This window comes from Pteronotus mesoamericanus, unplaced genomic scaffold (assembly GCF_021234165.1).
Source record: "Pteronotus mesoamericanus isolate MK-2021 breed Mesoamerican mustached bat unplaced genomic scaffold, CSHL_Meso_final contig_100, whole genome shotgun sequence".
NCBI lineage: Eukaryota > Metazoa > Chordata > Mammalia > Chiroptera > Mormoopidae > Pteronotus > Pteronotus mesoamericanus.
The window spans coordinates 12,878,677-12,893,348 of NW_026554999.1; the positions used below are offsets into that span (position 1 = coordinate 12,878,677).

At 34.7% G+C, this 14,672-nt stretch overlaps 1 protein-coding gene across 1 annotated transcript; it reads right to left on the minus strand.

Moving 5' to 3' along the window:
* Positions 1 to 14,094: 14,094 nt before the first annotated feature.
* Positions 14,095 to 14,325, minus strand: LOC129077881 (cytochrome c oxidase subunit 6B1-like). Its single transcript, XM_054582517.1, has one exon. It carries the CDS (start codon positions 14,323 to 14,325, stop codon positions 14,095 to 14,097), a length of 231 nt encoding a protein of 76 aa, XP_054438492.1.
* Between the last annotated feature and the right edge of the window lie 347 nt (positions 14,326 to 14,672).

A 14,672-nucleotide genomic window follows, 5' to 3' on the forward strand; every position in this document is an offset into this window, starting at 1 on the left:
CCCTGTAATACTTGCAGGTTGTTGTGAGCTAATAAGGGAATGATATAAAGACCACAAAGGGTTACTTATTTCGTATTGGACATCCAAAGAATACTTTTCTGGAAGGTGACATGGAGCTAAAACTAAAAAGGAAGAGCTGCCACTTCAACATAAGGGGAAAGTGTGTTTTAATAAGGAAAAAAAAAAAGCATGGGCACCTGGGGCAACACAGAGTGTTGTGTATTTAAAGAACAGAATGAAGACTAGAATGACAAGATTTACAAGGGGGAAGATACATGGCTAAAGGTGAAATTGGACAGAGAGTTAAGATCAAGTAAAGAAATACCTTGTTGGTGGTTGAATTTCAATTTTTTGCATGTAGCTGTCCCTCTCTCCCAGCACCATTTGTTGAAGAGGCTATTTTTACTCCAATTTATGCTTCTGCCTCCTTTATCAAATATTACTTGGCCATAGAGATGTGGGTTTATTTCTGGGCTCTCTATTCTGTTCCTTTGATCTATGGGTCTGTTCTTATGCCAGTACCAGACTGTTTTCATTACAGTGACCTTATAATATAGTTTAATGTCAGGTATTGTGATCCCTCCTACTTTGTTCTTTCTCAAAAATGCTGCAGCTATTTAGGGTCATTTATGGTTCCACATAAATTTTTAGAATGTTTGTTCTATCTCTGTGAAATACATCATTGATATTTTAATAGGGAATGCATTGAATCTATAAATTTCTTTGAGTAGTATGGACATTTTGATGGTGTTAATTCTTCCAATCCATGAACACAGTATATGCTTCCATTTCTTTGTGTCCTCCTTAATTTCTTTCTTCACGGTGTGTAGTTTTCTGAGTACAAGTTTTTAACCTCCTTGGTTAAGTTTTTTCCTAGGTACTTTATTTTTCTTGTTGCTATACTGACTTACACCATACACAAAAATAAACTCAAGATGGATAAAAGACCTAAATACAAGCTGCAACACCATCAAAGTCCTAGAGGAGAACATGAGCAGGAAACTCAGACATTCCATGCAGCAATATTTTCACCAATATGTCCCCTAGAGCAGGGGACATAAAGGAAAGAATGAACAAATGGGTCTTAATCAAAATAAGAAGCTTTTGCATGGGTAAAGAAAACATCAGGAAAATGAAAAAGGAGACAACTGTATGGGAAAATATATTTGCTAATGATACCTCAGACAAAGGTTTGATCTACAAAATATATAAAGAGTTCACATGACTCCACTCCAGGAAGACAAACAATCCAATTAAAAAATCAGCAAAAGACCTGAACAGACACTTCTCCAAGGAGGACATACACAGGGTCCAGAGACATATGAAAGGTTGCTCATCATCATTAGCCATCAGAGAAATGCAAACTAAAACCACAATGAGATACCACTTCACACCAGCCAGAATGGCCAGCATGAATAAATCAAGAAACAGCAAGTGCTGGCAAGCTGTGGAGAAAAGGAAATCCTAGTACACTGTTGGTGGGAATGCAGACTGGTGCAGCCACTGTGGAAAACAGTTTGGAATTTCCTCAAAAAGCTAGAAATGGAACTGCCTTTTGACCCATTGATTGTATTGATGGGATTATACTGTAAGAATCCCAAATCATCAGTTCAAAAGAACCTATGCACCCCAATGTTCATAGCAGCACAATTTACAATAGCCAAGAGCTGGAAGTGACCTAGGTGCCCATCAATAAATGAGTCGATCAAAAAACTACAGTACATTTACACAGTGGAATACTACGCAGTGGAAAGAAAGAAAGAGCTACTATCCTTCATGACAGCATGGATATAACTGGAGAGCATTATGCTAAATGAAATAAGCCAGGGGGTGAAAGACAAATACCATATGATCTCACCTATAAATGCAACCTAATCAACAAAACAAACAAGGAAGAAAAATATAACCAGCAACATTGAAAGAAGAAAGAAACCTACAGTAATGAGAGGGAAGAAGAGAGGAGGGTAAAGGGGAAAAGAAAGGGAAGGTTCAAATCAAGGAATATGTATAAAGGACCCATGGACAAAGCCAAAGGGGAGAAGAATTGAGGGTGGGCATTGGGGTGGGTGGGGCAGGGGAAACTGGTTGTGGGAAAATGGAGACAAATGTATTTGAATGATAAAAAAAGAAATACCTTGTAAACTCTGGTCAAAAATTTGAATTAGATTTCAAGTGTTAAAGTCATTTGAGAGTTTTAGGCTGTGTTGTGACATAACCTTCTCCAGCTTTGAACAAAATTATTTTTGTTTTTTTATGGAACAGTGCCACCTAATAGAAATCTATTGTGAGCCACAAATATGAACCACATATGTAACTCAAAATTTCCAAGTACAGTGCCATTTAAAAAGTAAAAATAAGCAGCAGAAGGAATTTAATAATACATTATTTAATACAATATAAAATAATACTTTAACATGTAATCAATATGAAGTTATTAATTAAATATTTCATATTTTATACTTTTCTAAAATCATATGTAACTTTATGCAAATAAGGCATGATTCAAGTGTTCCATAACCAACTATGTCTATTGTCCATTATAGTGGGAGGAATATATGTAGAAAATAGCCCTGGTTGGCGTGGCTCAGTGGATTGAGCATTGGTCTGTGAACCAAAGGGTCAGTGGTTCAATTCCCAATCAGGGCACATGCCTCGGTTGCAGGCCAGGTCCCCAGTAGGGGCGTGCGCAAGAGGCAACCACACATTGATGTTTCTCTCCCTGTCTTTCTCCTTCCCTCCCCTCTGTTTAAAAGTAAATAAATTTTAAATATATATAGAGAGAGAGAAAGAAAATATATTTAGCAAAAGTAAGCACTGGGGCAAGAAAACTTATAATCGAGAGGTTAGGTCAGCATTATCTGGGTGAAAAATGACAGTGGACAGGGCAAGAGGGTGGTAGCAGACATGGACATGAAATGGAAGGACTTGTGGGGACTCAGAGAAAGAAACACATCAGGGAGGACTCATGTAAGAACTCTTAGAATTTTGGTTTAAATAACTGAATAGTTGATCATGTCATTTACTAAAATAGGGCAGAGGGAGTTTTGGAGGAAGACAAAAAGCATAAAAGAGAATTAAGTCCTCTAATTTTGGAGATTATGTGAATGAAAGAAATTAAGAATAATGCTTAAATCTCTGAACTTTTTCATTTAATTTATTTTCTTCATTTTTTCAAATACATTCATCTCTGTCTTCTCCCCACCACCTTCCCCTGCCCCCTCCCTCTCCCTCCCTCAATCCTTCACCTTTGGTTTTGTCCATGAGACCTTGCTACACATTCCCCGACCCTCCCATTCTTTTCCTTTTACCCCGTTCCCTCCTCCCTCCATCTCTCTTGTCTCTGTTCATTTCTTTTCCTTTCAGTGTTGCTGGTCTTATTTTCCTTGCATCTTTGTATTGGTGGTTAGGTTCCGCTTATAGGTGAGATCATATGGCATTTGTCTTTCGCCCCCTGGCTTATTTCGCTTAGCATAACGCTCTCGAGTTCCATCCATGCTGTTGCGAAGTTTAGACTTTCTTTTTTTCTTTCTGCTGTGTAGTATTCCATTGTGTAAATGTACCATAGTTTTTTGATCCAATCATTTACTGATGAGCCTTTAGGTTGCTTCCAACACTTGGCTATTGTAAATTGTGCTGCTATGAACATTGGGGTGCATAAGTTCTTTTGAATCAGCGTTCTGGAATTCTTAGGGTATAGTCCCAGCAGGGGAATGACTGGATCAAAAGGCAGCTTTTTGAGGAAATTCCACACTGCTTTCTATGGCCATACCACCCTGAACGCACCTGATCTCGTCTGAATTTTTGAACTATATTTCAGTTATTATCCTTTTTCTTTCACAAATCATTCAAAGGCAGCGTCAAAAGTAACTAATTAAATTGTAAAATCCATTTTTGACAAAACTAGAAGACACCTGATATCCTAAACCAAATAAGTAAACTTAATACAAGGGTGTAGAGACAAAGATGAAAAAGAGATTGCAAAGACTAACCACATTTACAGTAAGCCCTCTGTTGGTTAGGCAAATGTAAGCATTGTCAGCATTCCAATGGTTTTGATTTTCATCAGCTGCATAGATTTTATACAATCCTGTCTCTTAAAGAATTTTGTTAACCTGGAAATGTCCTTGTCTGCTTCTAACACCAGAACACAGAAATTAAGCAAGCAAAAATCTTTGATCTAAGAACTCCTTCCATCATTAAAAAATGAATAATGAGAACAAATTTAGTACAAGGAAAACAAGAGAATGAAAAAGTAAAGGCATATTAATAACACTCATTAATAAAATATTTCTAAAAGGGTTGACAGATATGATCAAATACATCTACCTTAAGTCCAAGAATTTGAAATTCCAAAGTCTGGGCAGAGATAAGAGAGCTCAAGGAAATTACAACAGGGCAAAATGTGAGCACAATCAGAAGAGAAATGGGAAAACTAAGCTAAACTATAATATCAATGGAAGCGAAATTAAAATCAGCTCCACAAAACAGGATAATATTGCAGAAAATATAATAAATGAGAAGGAGGTTAGGATTGAGAAAAGCAAATCAATTTTCTCCTAAGCTGATTTCACTTTTTTCATTTCCAAATAAAATGAAATTAGCTAAGGAGAAAATTATGAACAGTTAAGATAAAGTAGATTAGACATGCACAATTGGTATCCTTTCAAAAAGAGATGAAAAATAGAATAGTAAAAATATCAAAATTAATTTGTTTAAACATTGCAGAAATAAAAGAGGGTATTATGTATTAAAAGGGTATAATATATCCCAGGCAAAATTGACACTGAATATTTAACAATGAGTCATATCTTATTAAAATTTCCAGATTTAAAATATGAGTCATAAATTTTTATTAGACAAGCAAAAAGTTTTTTAAATATGAGTGTAATGGCACCAGTCTTCCCTTATAGTCCTCTATCATAGTCTTTGGTACTAGATTTTGAACAATGTTTCAAAAGGTTTTAAGAAGCCTTGGCTGGTATGGCTCAGTGGATTGAATGATAGTTTGCAAAACAAAATATTGCTGGTTTGATTCCTAGTCAGGGCACATGCCTGGGTTGAGGGCGAGGTCCCCAGGAAGTGATGTGCAAGAGACAACCAATCAATATGTCTCTTGCACATTGATGTCTCTCTCTCTCTCTTTTTGTGTGTGTGTCTCTCTCTGTCCCTTCCCCTCATTCTAAAAATAAAATGTAAAAAAGAGTCTTGAGGAAAAATCATATATTTAATAAGTTGTTTAAAGGAAAAGGCATAAAACAAGTATTTGGAATAACAGTGAGCATAACTTTTATTTGAACACAGGACTGAAATATAATTAAATGTGAAGAGTAACATTTCAAAGACAAATATGTGTGTGTGTGTGTGTGTGTGCATGTATTTCAAATCCTGACAATGTAAGGGTGATATACATGTAAGTACCATAGATTGGAAGAAAAAAATGCTAGAGAAGTTGATAAATTGTGAAAAATTGCTGATTTCCTCACCTTTTATGGCTAGTAAAGAATTTATTAAAATCCAATTCAGAAAACAATGTAGATATAAAATAGTTAAGATATCAAAGAAAACACTAAAAAAATGATATAATCAGCTATATTTGTAGTATAGATTGGTAGGAGAAAAAAGTGCAAATGTGCTGATTTATTACACAGAGAGAGGATTGCATTAAGTTTATAGTTTTAAATGTAATCACTAGAACAAAAACAGAACCAAATTTTCATAACATACGTGTTTTCTGAAAATATATGTTACAATACATATATTTGTGTATATGTACAAATAAATATGTATACAAAAAACAAAACTAAAACAAACCATGTTGTAAAATAATTACTAAATTAAAATCCTGTAGAAACAGAAAAAAATTAAAAATAACATAAAATAAGATATAGAAACTGAGAGTATATGTAGGGTGGGTTTCTAGTTGATTATATGAAAAAGAATACAGTAACAGATAATAATACAAGAAGGAACTGCTTTGCTTCCTTTCAACTGTAAACCTATTTTTTTCTTCACCCTGTATATCTGCCATGCCTATAAATGTTAATGGGATAAAATCCTCTATTTTAAGACTTTAAGATTTAATCATAAAGTAATATAAAGCTTAAAAACAGTAAATAAGAGAGAACTAAAATAAGATGATATAGGAAGGATAAAATTAAAAATATCAGTAAAGGGAAAAAGAATGGCTTTGTGTTAAATTTAAGATTATGCTGCTTTAAGGGCAAAGGAATTGATTGAGGTAAAGACAGGGTTTTTATAATAAAAAATAATATGCCAGAATGAAGATAGGATATATGCCAACATTACATGGAACAGCATTCACAAAATAAAAGTGGCAGGCAGAAAATAGAAAGTGAAATAACATACTTTTGTTAAAATACACAGTAACAGGTAAGGTATGGTAAAGTCAGTTATTTCAACTTATGTAACTATTAAATTCTGTACCTGAACACAGACAATGGTTCTTTTAAAGTGCTCATGGAACATGCATAGAATGATGATATATTAGGACATTTGTTAGGACCGGGCCGTATACTATGGCTCACATGCCAAATCTGGTCTACTGATTGATTTTGTAAATGAAGTTTTATTGGAACACAGGCCTGTTCATTCTTTTAAATCCTCACCTGAGAACATGTTTATTAATTTTAGAGAGAGAGGAGGGAAGAGAGAGAAACATCAATTAGTTGTGTCCCATAAACGCCCTGATGGGATTGATCCCACAACCTAGACATGTTGCCTTGACCTGGGATTGAATCCACAACCTTTTGGTGTACAGGCCAATGCTCCAACCAGCTAAGTCAACCAGCGAGAGCACTATGTGTGTTCTTTCAAGCATTGTCTATGGTTGCTTTCGTGTCCTAATGGCAAAGTCAGAGAGTTGAGAGAGAGGCTGTATGCACCACAAATTCAAAAACATTTGTTATTCTGTCAATTAAACAGAGTTTGCTGATTCCTAAATTAGTTTATTAACATTAATAATTCCAAAGTATAGAGTATAAATATATACGTATATGCGTAGATTTGATAGGTACAGGAGGTCTGTCTGGAAAAAGTCCAGCCATTATTAAGATTATGAGAGTAGTTTGTGTGACATTGATGTAACCTGGCAGCCAAAAAGAGTGGACTGGAATGCACATGGGTGAACAATGACAGCTTCACTGTACTAGTAAGTGGTGAGTGGTAGATGCCATTGACTGAGCTTGTGTACTGTGTGGCTGTCACATTTAAAATGATTGAGTGAGTAGAGTAATGAATCTGCATCAAATTTTGCATTAAGCTTGAACATTCCTCCATTTGGATGAATGGGAACTATTTGGATGATTCAGAAGGCTTTCAGGGATGATGCAATAAGTGCAGCATAAATAAAATTGTGGCACAAGCACTTCAAAGATGGTCAAGAATCTGTTGAAAGTGATCCACATTCTGGATGACTTGCAACAAACAGAACATCTGAGAATGTTGAATGTGTAGGGGCAGCAATCAACAATGATCAGTGACTGACAGTGTAAGAACTAGAAGCTGATCTGGAGATTCCAAAAACTACTGTGTACGACATTTTGATACACGATCTTGGCCTGAAACATGTGATGGCAAAATTCTTTCCACGGCTTCTGCTACCAGTACAGGAGCAACATTGTACTGCAGTTACTAATGACTTGATTCAAACCGCTACAAATGAACTAGATTTCTTCAAAAAGGTCATAACAAGAGAGGAATTACAGGTTTATGGCTATAATCTGGAAATGAGGCCTAGTCATCTTAATGAAAGTCACCTCATTCTCCACACCCAAAGAAGGCATGACAGTCGCAGCAAGATCAAGACCATGTTAAATGTGTTTTTTGAATTGGGAAGTTATTGCCCATATCCAGTACACCCCTCCAGGCCAAACAATCTATAAGGAGTACTACCTCAATGTTCTCCATCAGTTGGGAGATACAATACGGCAAAAACAGCCGTGGCTATGGGCAACTGGTGATTGGCAGCTTCATCACAATGTGCCCGCTCATGCATCATGTCTCATGCAGTTTTTTGGTGAAACTTCAAATCATGTAGGTATCTCAGTTTCAGTGCCATGTGATGTCTGGCTTTCCCAAAATTAAAATCACCTTTGAAAGAAAAGAGATTTCATACCATCAATGAGATTCAGGAAAGTACTATGGGGCAGCTGATGGCAATTCCAGCAAAGGATTTTGCGGAGTGTTTTGAACAGCGGAAGAGACACTGGGAGAACTGTGTGAGGTCCCAAGATGCCTACTTTGAAGGAGACTGAGGCATCATTGTCCCACGTACAATGTTTCTTGTATCTTCTTCAATAAATGTCTCTATTCTTTATAGCAAATGGATGGATACTTTCTGGACAGATCCTACACATGATTGCATGTATTTAACATATAAATTTAAAAAATTAGACAATAACAACCATAACAAAAATCCTTATTATCTGAAAGCTAATTTCATGAACTCAAAGTGTTATAAAAGTATACAAATCTTAAATCAATGAGTAAATACATATCAATATAAAAATATCTGAAGTAGTAATGAAAAACCATAGATCAGGGCTTATATGATATAATTCAAATAGTGATCAGAGAAAAATTTATATCCATAAGTAATAATGCTAATAAATATGAGAGAATTGAGAGTAAATAAATTAAACACTAAATTTAAAAATTTAGAACAAAAACAATAAAATTTTGAGATGGGAAGTAGAAAGATTAAATTAGGAAACAGAATCAGTCAATAAATAAATCCAGAAAGGGACTTTTTCTATCAATTTTTATTTATTTATTTTTTAGAGAGAGGGAAAGGGAAGGATAGGCAGAGGGAGAGAAACACTGATGTAAGAAAGACACATCAGTCTGACTGGGGACCAAACCTGCAACCTATGCTTTTGCCCTAATGAGGACTCAAACTGGTGACCTTTCGTTTTGCAGGACTACATCCAATCAACTGAGCTTCACTAGTCAGGGCTAGAAGTGACTTTTTAAAAAAGAAAATAAATATTAGGTAACCTAACCAATTAACATCAAGTAAAATAAGTAATAAGGGGGTATAAGCACAAATAGAGAAATTGTTCAAGAAAGATAAAAGGCTCCTTTGATCAAATGTATTTGAAAGTGGATTCGTTTTTTCTTTTTAAATTTTTAAACCCTAGTCTGGTATATTTTTCTTATTTTTTCTTTTTTTATTGTTATTCTCTTACAGTTGTTTCAAATTTTCCCCCTTTTCCCTCCTCTACCTAACCCACCGCCCCCACCCCCCATCATCCATCACCACACCATTGTCTGTGTCCATGGGTCATCCATACATGTTCTTTGGCTAGTCCCTTCCCCTTCTTTCCACTATTGTCTCCTCTCCCCTGTGGCCACTCTCAGTCTGTTCCACATTTCCATGTCTCTGGTTCAATTTTGCTCCTTAGTTTATTTTATTCATCAGATTGTTCTTGTAAGTGAGGTCATATGGTACTTGTCTTTCACTGACTGGCTTATTTCACTTACCATAATCTCCAGTTCCATCCATGCTGTTGCAAAAGGTAGAAGCTCCTTCTTTCTTTCTGCTACATAGTATTCTACTGTGTAAATGTACCAGGTATTTTGATCCTGGCACATATAGCTGGATGGGCACTTTGGCTGTTTCCAACACTTAGCTACTGTATATAGTGCTTCTATGAACGTAGATGTACATAAGTTCTTTTGAATTGGTGTCTCGGAATTCTTAGGATATATTACCAGCAGTGGAATCACTTGGTCATAAGGCACTTCCATTTTTAATTTTTTGTTTTTTGAGGAAATTCTGTACTGTTTTCCACAGTGGTTGCGCCAGTCTGCATTCCCACCAACAGTGTACTAGGGTTCCTTTTTCTCCACATCCTTGCCAGAGTTCATTTATTAATGATGGTCATTCTAATAGGTGTGCAGTAATATCTCATTGTGGTTTTAATTTGCATCTCTCTGATGGCTAGTGATGTTGAGCATCTTTTCATATGTCAACTATATGTCCTTCTTGGAGAAGTTTTTACTCAGGTTCTTTGCCCATTTTTTAGTTGGATTGTTTAACTTCCTGGTGTTGAGTCATAATAGCTCTTTACATATTTTGGACATTAAACCCCTGTCCAATGTATCATTGGCAAATATGTTCTCCCATACAGTGGTTCCCTTTTGATACGATAATGGTTTCTTTAACCATGCAGAAGATTTTTTATTTGATGTAACCCCATTTATTTATTTTTCCCTTTATTTCCCTTGCAAAAAAATTGAAACTAGACCACTGATTTACACCATACACCAGAATAAATTCAAAATGGATAAAAGACCTAAATATAAGTCATGACACCATAAAAGTCTTAGAGGATAACAGGCAGTAAAATTTCAGATATCTTATGTAGCAATACTTTTGCTCATATATCTCTTGGAAGTGGATTCTTTTAAAAATGTTTTATAAAAAATTACAAACTAATAAAACTTATCCCAAAATAAAGAGAAAATCAATACAGACAACTTAACAAAGACAGGGAATATTGTCAAAAGGATATCCACCAAGCAATAATAGTCCCAGATATCATAGTCTTTAAGGTAGTCTACAAATTTGATAAAGGACCAGCAATTCCAATTTTATTTGAACTTTTCCAGGGCAAAGAAAAAGGGGCAAAGAAATCTCCAATGCCATTTTATATATTAAACATGACACTGATGAAAAAGAACTACAGAAAAGGGCAAAAAGGTGAAAACTGTAAACCAATCTCACAAATTGGATGAAATTTTATGTTAAATAAAACATACACTAACCAAAACAAGTAACATTAAAAAACCCAAATGGAATGTGTTCATTAAATGTCAAAATTGTTCAATATCTGTGCAGCTATCAATGGAATTCACCATGTTAAAAAATAAAAAATTACATGAGCAACTCTAGAAATGATGAAAAGATATTCAATAAAATTAAACATCCATTCTTAATAAAGAATAGAAATAAAATTCATAAATATTTTATTAGCTTGACAGGTATATATTTATCTTAACCCTAAATTCTGTATAATGCATAGTGGAGGAAATGCTAGAAAAATTATATTTTAATTATTAATAACATAGATTTGCATTACTAGTATTATTTAGCACAAATATGGTGGTATCAGCCAACACAATTATATAAAGGGAAAAAATAAGAGATGTTAAATTAGAAAAAGTGAATAAACTTATCATAATATCTTTATCACATATACATTATTTGTTTATATTGTATATTTGCACATGCACATACGTTAACCAAAATATTATAAAAACCACAATTTCAGTAAGGTCTCTAAATATTGCCAAGGTATTTAATAAGAACACATCGATATAAAGTCTGTTGTTTACATTTGGTTTTGTATAATCAGGTAAAGGACAAAAGGCCATAGTTGAAATATAAGAAGAGAATAAAAGAGAAAAATTCTCATATCATTTTAAAATATTGCTTAATGTTACATAAAGTTGATGTTCTCTAACAGAGTCTTGATTACACATTTTAAAATCTTAGTTTAAAATAATTAATGAATTAAACATTCATTTTCACAGATGATATTGGTTGATATGTCATATTGCCCTGTCTTCTTAACATAGGAAATAAAAATATATTCATTAACATTAATCTAGATTAGACTATGATTAACTCATTGAGAGTTTGAGTATAGTATAAATTTATATAAAATATATAACATAATCAGCTCAAATATTAAGAAAGTAATACCCATACCATTTTGTATTCAACTGGCCTCAAACTCTATGAAATATTCCTGGGATTTCTTAAGAATGAAAAAAGTAATACCTATATTGGAAAGGTCACTGAATATAAAATTTTGCCATTCTTGTGTCAATGTTAAAAACCATTAGTGATATTTAGAATGATTGTCAGCAACTGGCTAATATCTGATATTAAACTTCGAGATTATTTTATACACATCAAAACACCAGAAAATATTCTCTTCTGTTACTTTAAATGAGAAGGGTTATACAGAAAAAAATTAGAGGTACATTGGTGATACTGGAATTGTGCCTTCTTTTCTAATAACATTGAAAATTAAAATTTTACAACTCAGGCAGGAACTTTCTAGTGACTGAGTATTCGTGTATTATTTTTATACCCATCGAACAAATGTAACAGTTTTCTGATTTCAGCTCCTGAGTAGAAATGGTAAAATGTGGGATAATGGTATAATATGTAATCATACTGTTTCCTTACTCTTAGAACATAAAATTTGAAATTTTCTCATTATACCTGTTACTGTCACCACCAACAAATATATCATAAGGTTGTTTATTTTGAAAAAGATTTTTATATAACACATTTAATAAGAAGGGACACACACTGTAAGTTTTTTAAAAATAATCTGTATTGTTCCCATAATTAGATATTAAATATCTGAATATATATGTTATAAGAATCTCAAATATGTTATCTTTATAACTTTTCGATATATATGTGTATATATATGATCTGTCCAGAAGGTATCCAGCCATGTAATATGAAAAATAGAGTTATTTATTGAAGAAGATACGAGATACAAGAAACATTGTATGTAGGACAATGGTGCTTCTGTCTCCATCAAAGTAGGCACCTTGGGACCTCATACAGTTCTCCCAGTTGCCATCAACTGCCTTGTCACAGTTTCCTGAATCTCATCAACAGCCCAAAATCTCTTCCTTTTCAAAGGTGATTTTAGTTTTGGGAAAAGCCAGAAGTTGCCAGGCACCAAACCTGGGATGTAGTTGGGCCGAGTCACCTGGGTGATTTGATGTTTCACCAAAAAACTCTGTACAAGATGTGACATATGAGTGGGCATGCTGCTGTGATGAAGCTGCCAATCACTGGTTGCCCACAGCTTTGACCTTATGAATCATCAGAATAGTTTCCATGGAGGAATATTCAAGCTTACTGCAAAATTTGATGCAGACTCATTGTTCTACTGGCTCAGTCATTTTGAATGCGATGGCCACACAGTACACATGCTCACTCAATGGTATCTACCACCCCCACTAAATAGTAGACTGAAGTCATCATTGATCATGCATGTACCTTCTAACCAATCCCCTTGGCTGCCAGGTTACATCAATATCATATAAACAATTCTTGTTATCTTAACAATGGCTGGACATTCACCTTAATACCTTATCACTGTGATACAAAGACAACAAATAGAGCTATGATAAGTGTCCAGTGTTTGGTATGGGCATACAATTTTAAGAAAGAAATAACTTCATCAAAATCAAATCATAAAATTGTTATCTTTGCAATTTTTGAAAAAGTGCTTTCAATTTCCCTCCCTCATGATGTGTCCCTGTTTTATCTTTGATCATCTACATTCCTGAATCTTTTTTTATTGTGAAATCTGCACATGCTGATTCAACAATTTATGATTTTCTACCTCAACTTGGACTTTGGTATATCAATTGTTTTAATTCTGTTCAACTCTTCTTTCATATATGCACAGTTATTTTAGAGAATGTAGCACTTTCCTTGGTACCCTACCCCCACTCCATTTATTTTCATCAAAGGATCTTTAATGAAAAAAGAAATCCATTGGTACTTTTGTTTTCATTTTTCTCCTCAGTAATTCTTAAAGTGTGATCAGTCAGCAATGATTTGGCAGGGGGCGGTGGGGGGCGTCACTGAGATACTTTCAAAAGACTGTAAGGTCAAAATTATTTTTATAATAGTAAAAGATAGCCTTTACCTTTCACTATGTTTCTATTTGCAGTGATGGTGGAAGTGCAATGGTGGGTGAAACTCGTGGTAGCTTAGCTCACATCAAGACAGTGGCATCAAACAGCACTACCAATCATTGGACTCTTCACTGCCCTGAACTTGAAGAAAACAAAGTGCTGTTTAACTTAAGAACGTAAAAAAATTTTGATTATATTAAATCTTAACCCTTGATTGTGCATTTTTAATTTATTTTTAATACTTTTTCCGGTAAGTATTTATAATTAGTTAAGCCATGATTTGGTATCCTAGGGTAGGATGTACCCAGCTGCCCCTTCAGTTCCCTAGGAAAAAGGATGGAAGACAGAGGACATGTTGAGTGCAGCCAGCAGGTCTTCACACATGCCTTCTGCCTAGCGGTCATCCCAGGCAGACACCCAGGATATGGTGCAAAAGGACTTGTCCACATGCCCATACCATTTGCTCACAGAGACATCACCCCCTTTAGCAGTCATTGTATTTTCACAATGGTGGAAATCCAGGTAGTTTGGCCAACAGTTCCTGGTCTGGTTCTGATTGGGGAAGTGCCTGTCAAAAAAGGAAGTCTGGTAGGTCTTGATTTTGGTCTTAATGTCTTCTGCCATGTTACCAACTCCTAAAGATGCCACTGAAGCCACTTGCAGCTCAGTGTGACCCTCAGCAAAGACCTGATCACGCATTATTAAAATATCCTGAATGATAATGGCAAATACAATAAATAGAACTCTTCTGCTGCATACAATGTACTTTATTTTTTTTGGATGGGGGAGAAGAACCTGTGTGAGTATTTGGGTTGGGATTTGAATTAAAGACTTTTTTAATGAAATGTCTTCTTTGCTTGAAAGAACAACTAACAAAGTAAGGTTATTTAGATTTGGGCAACTGGCAGAAATTTTCACAAAAATAAAGTGGGAGTTTCACTTCAGGAAAATAACTGAAATTTGTTGCCAGT

Excerpts from the sequence above, each read along its gene's own strand:
- LOC129077881 (XM_054582517.1), bottom strand. The coding sequence starts at position 14,325 with ATGGCAGAAGACATTAAGACCAAAATCAAGACCTACCAGACTTCCTTT.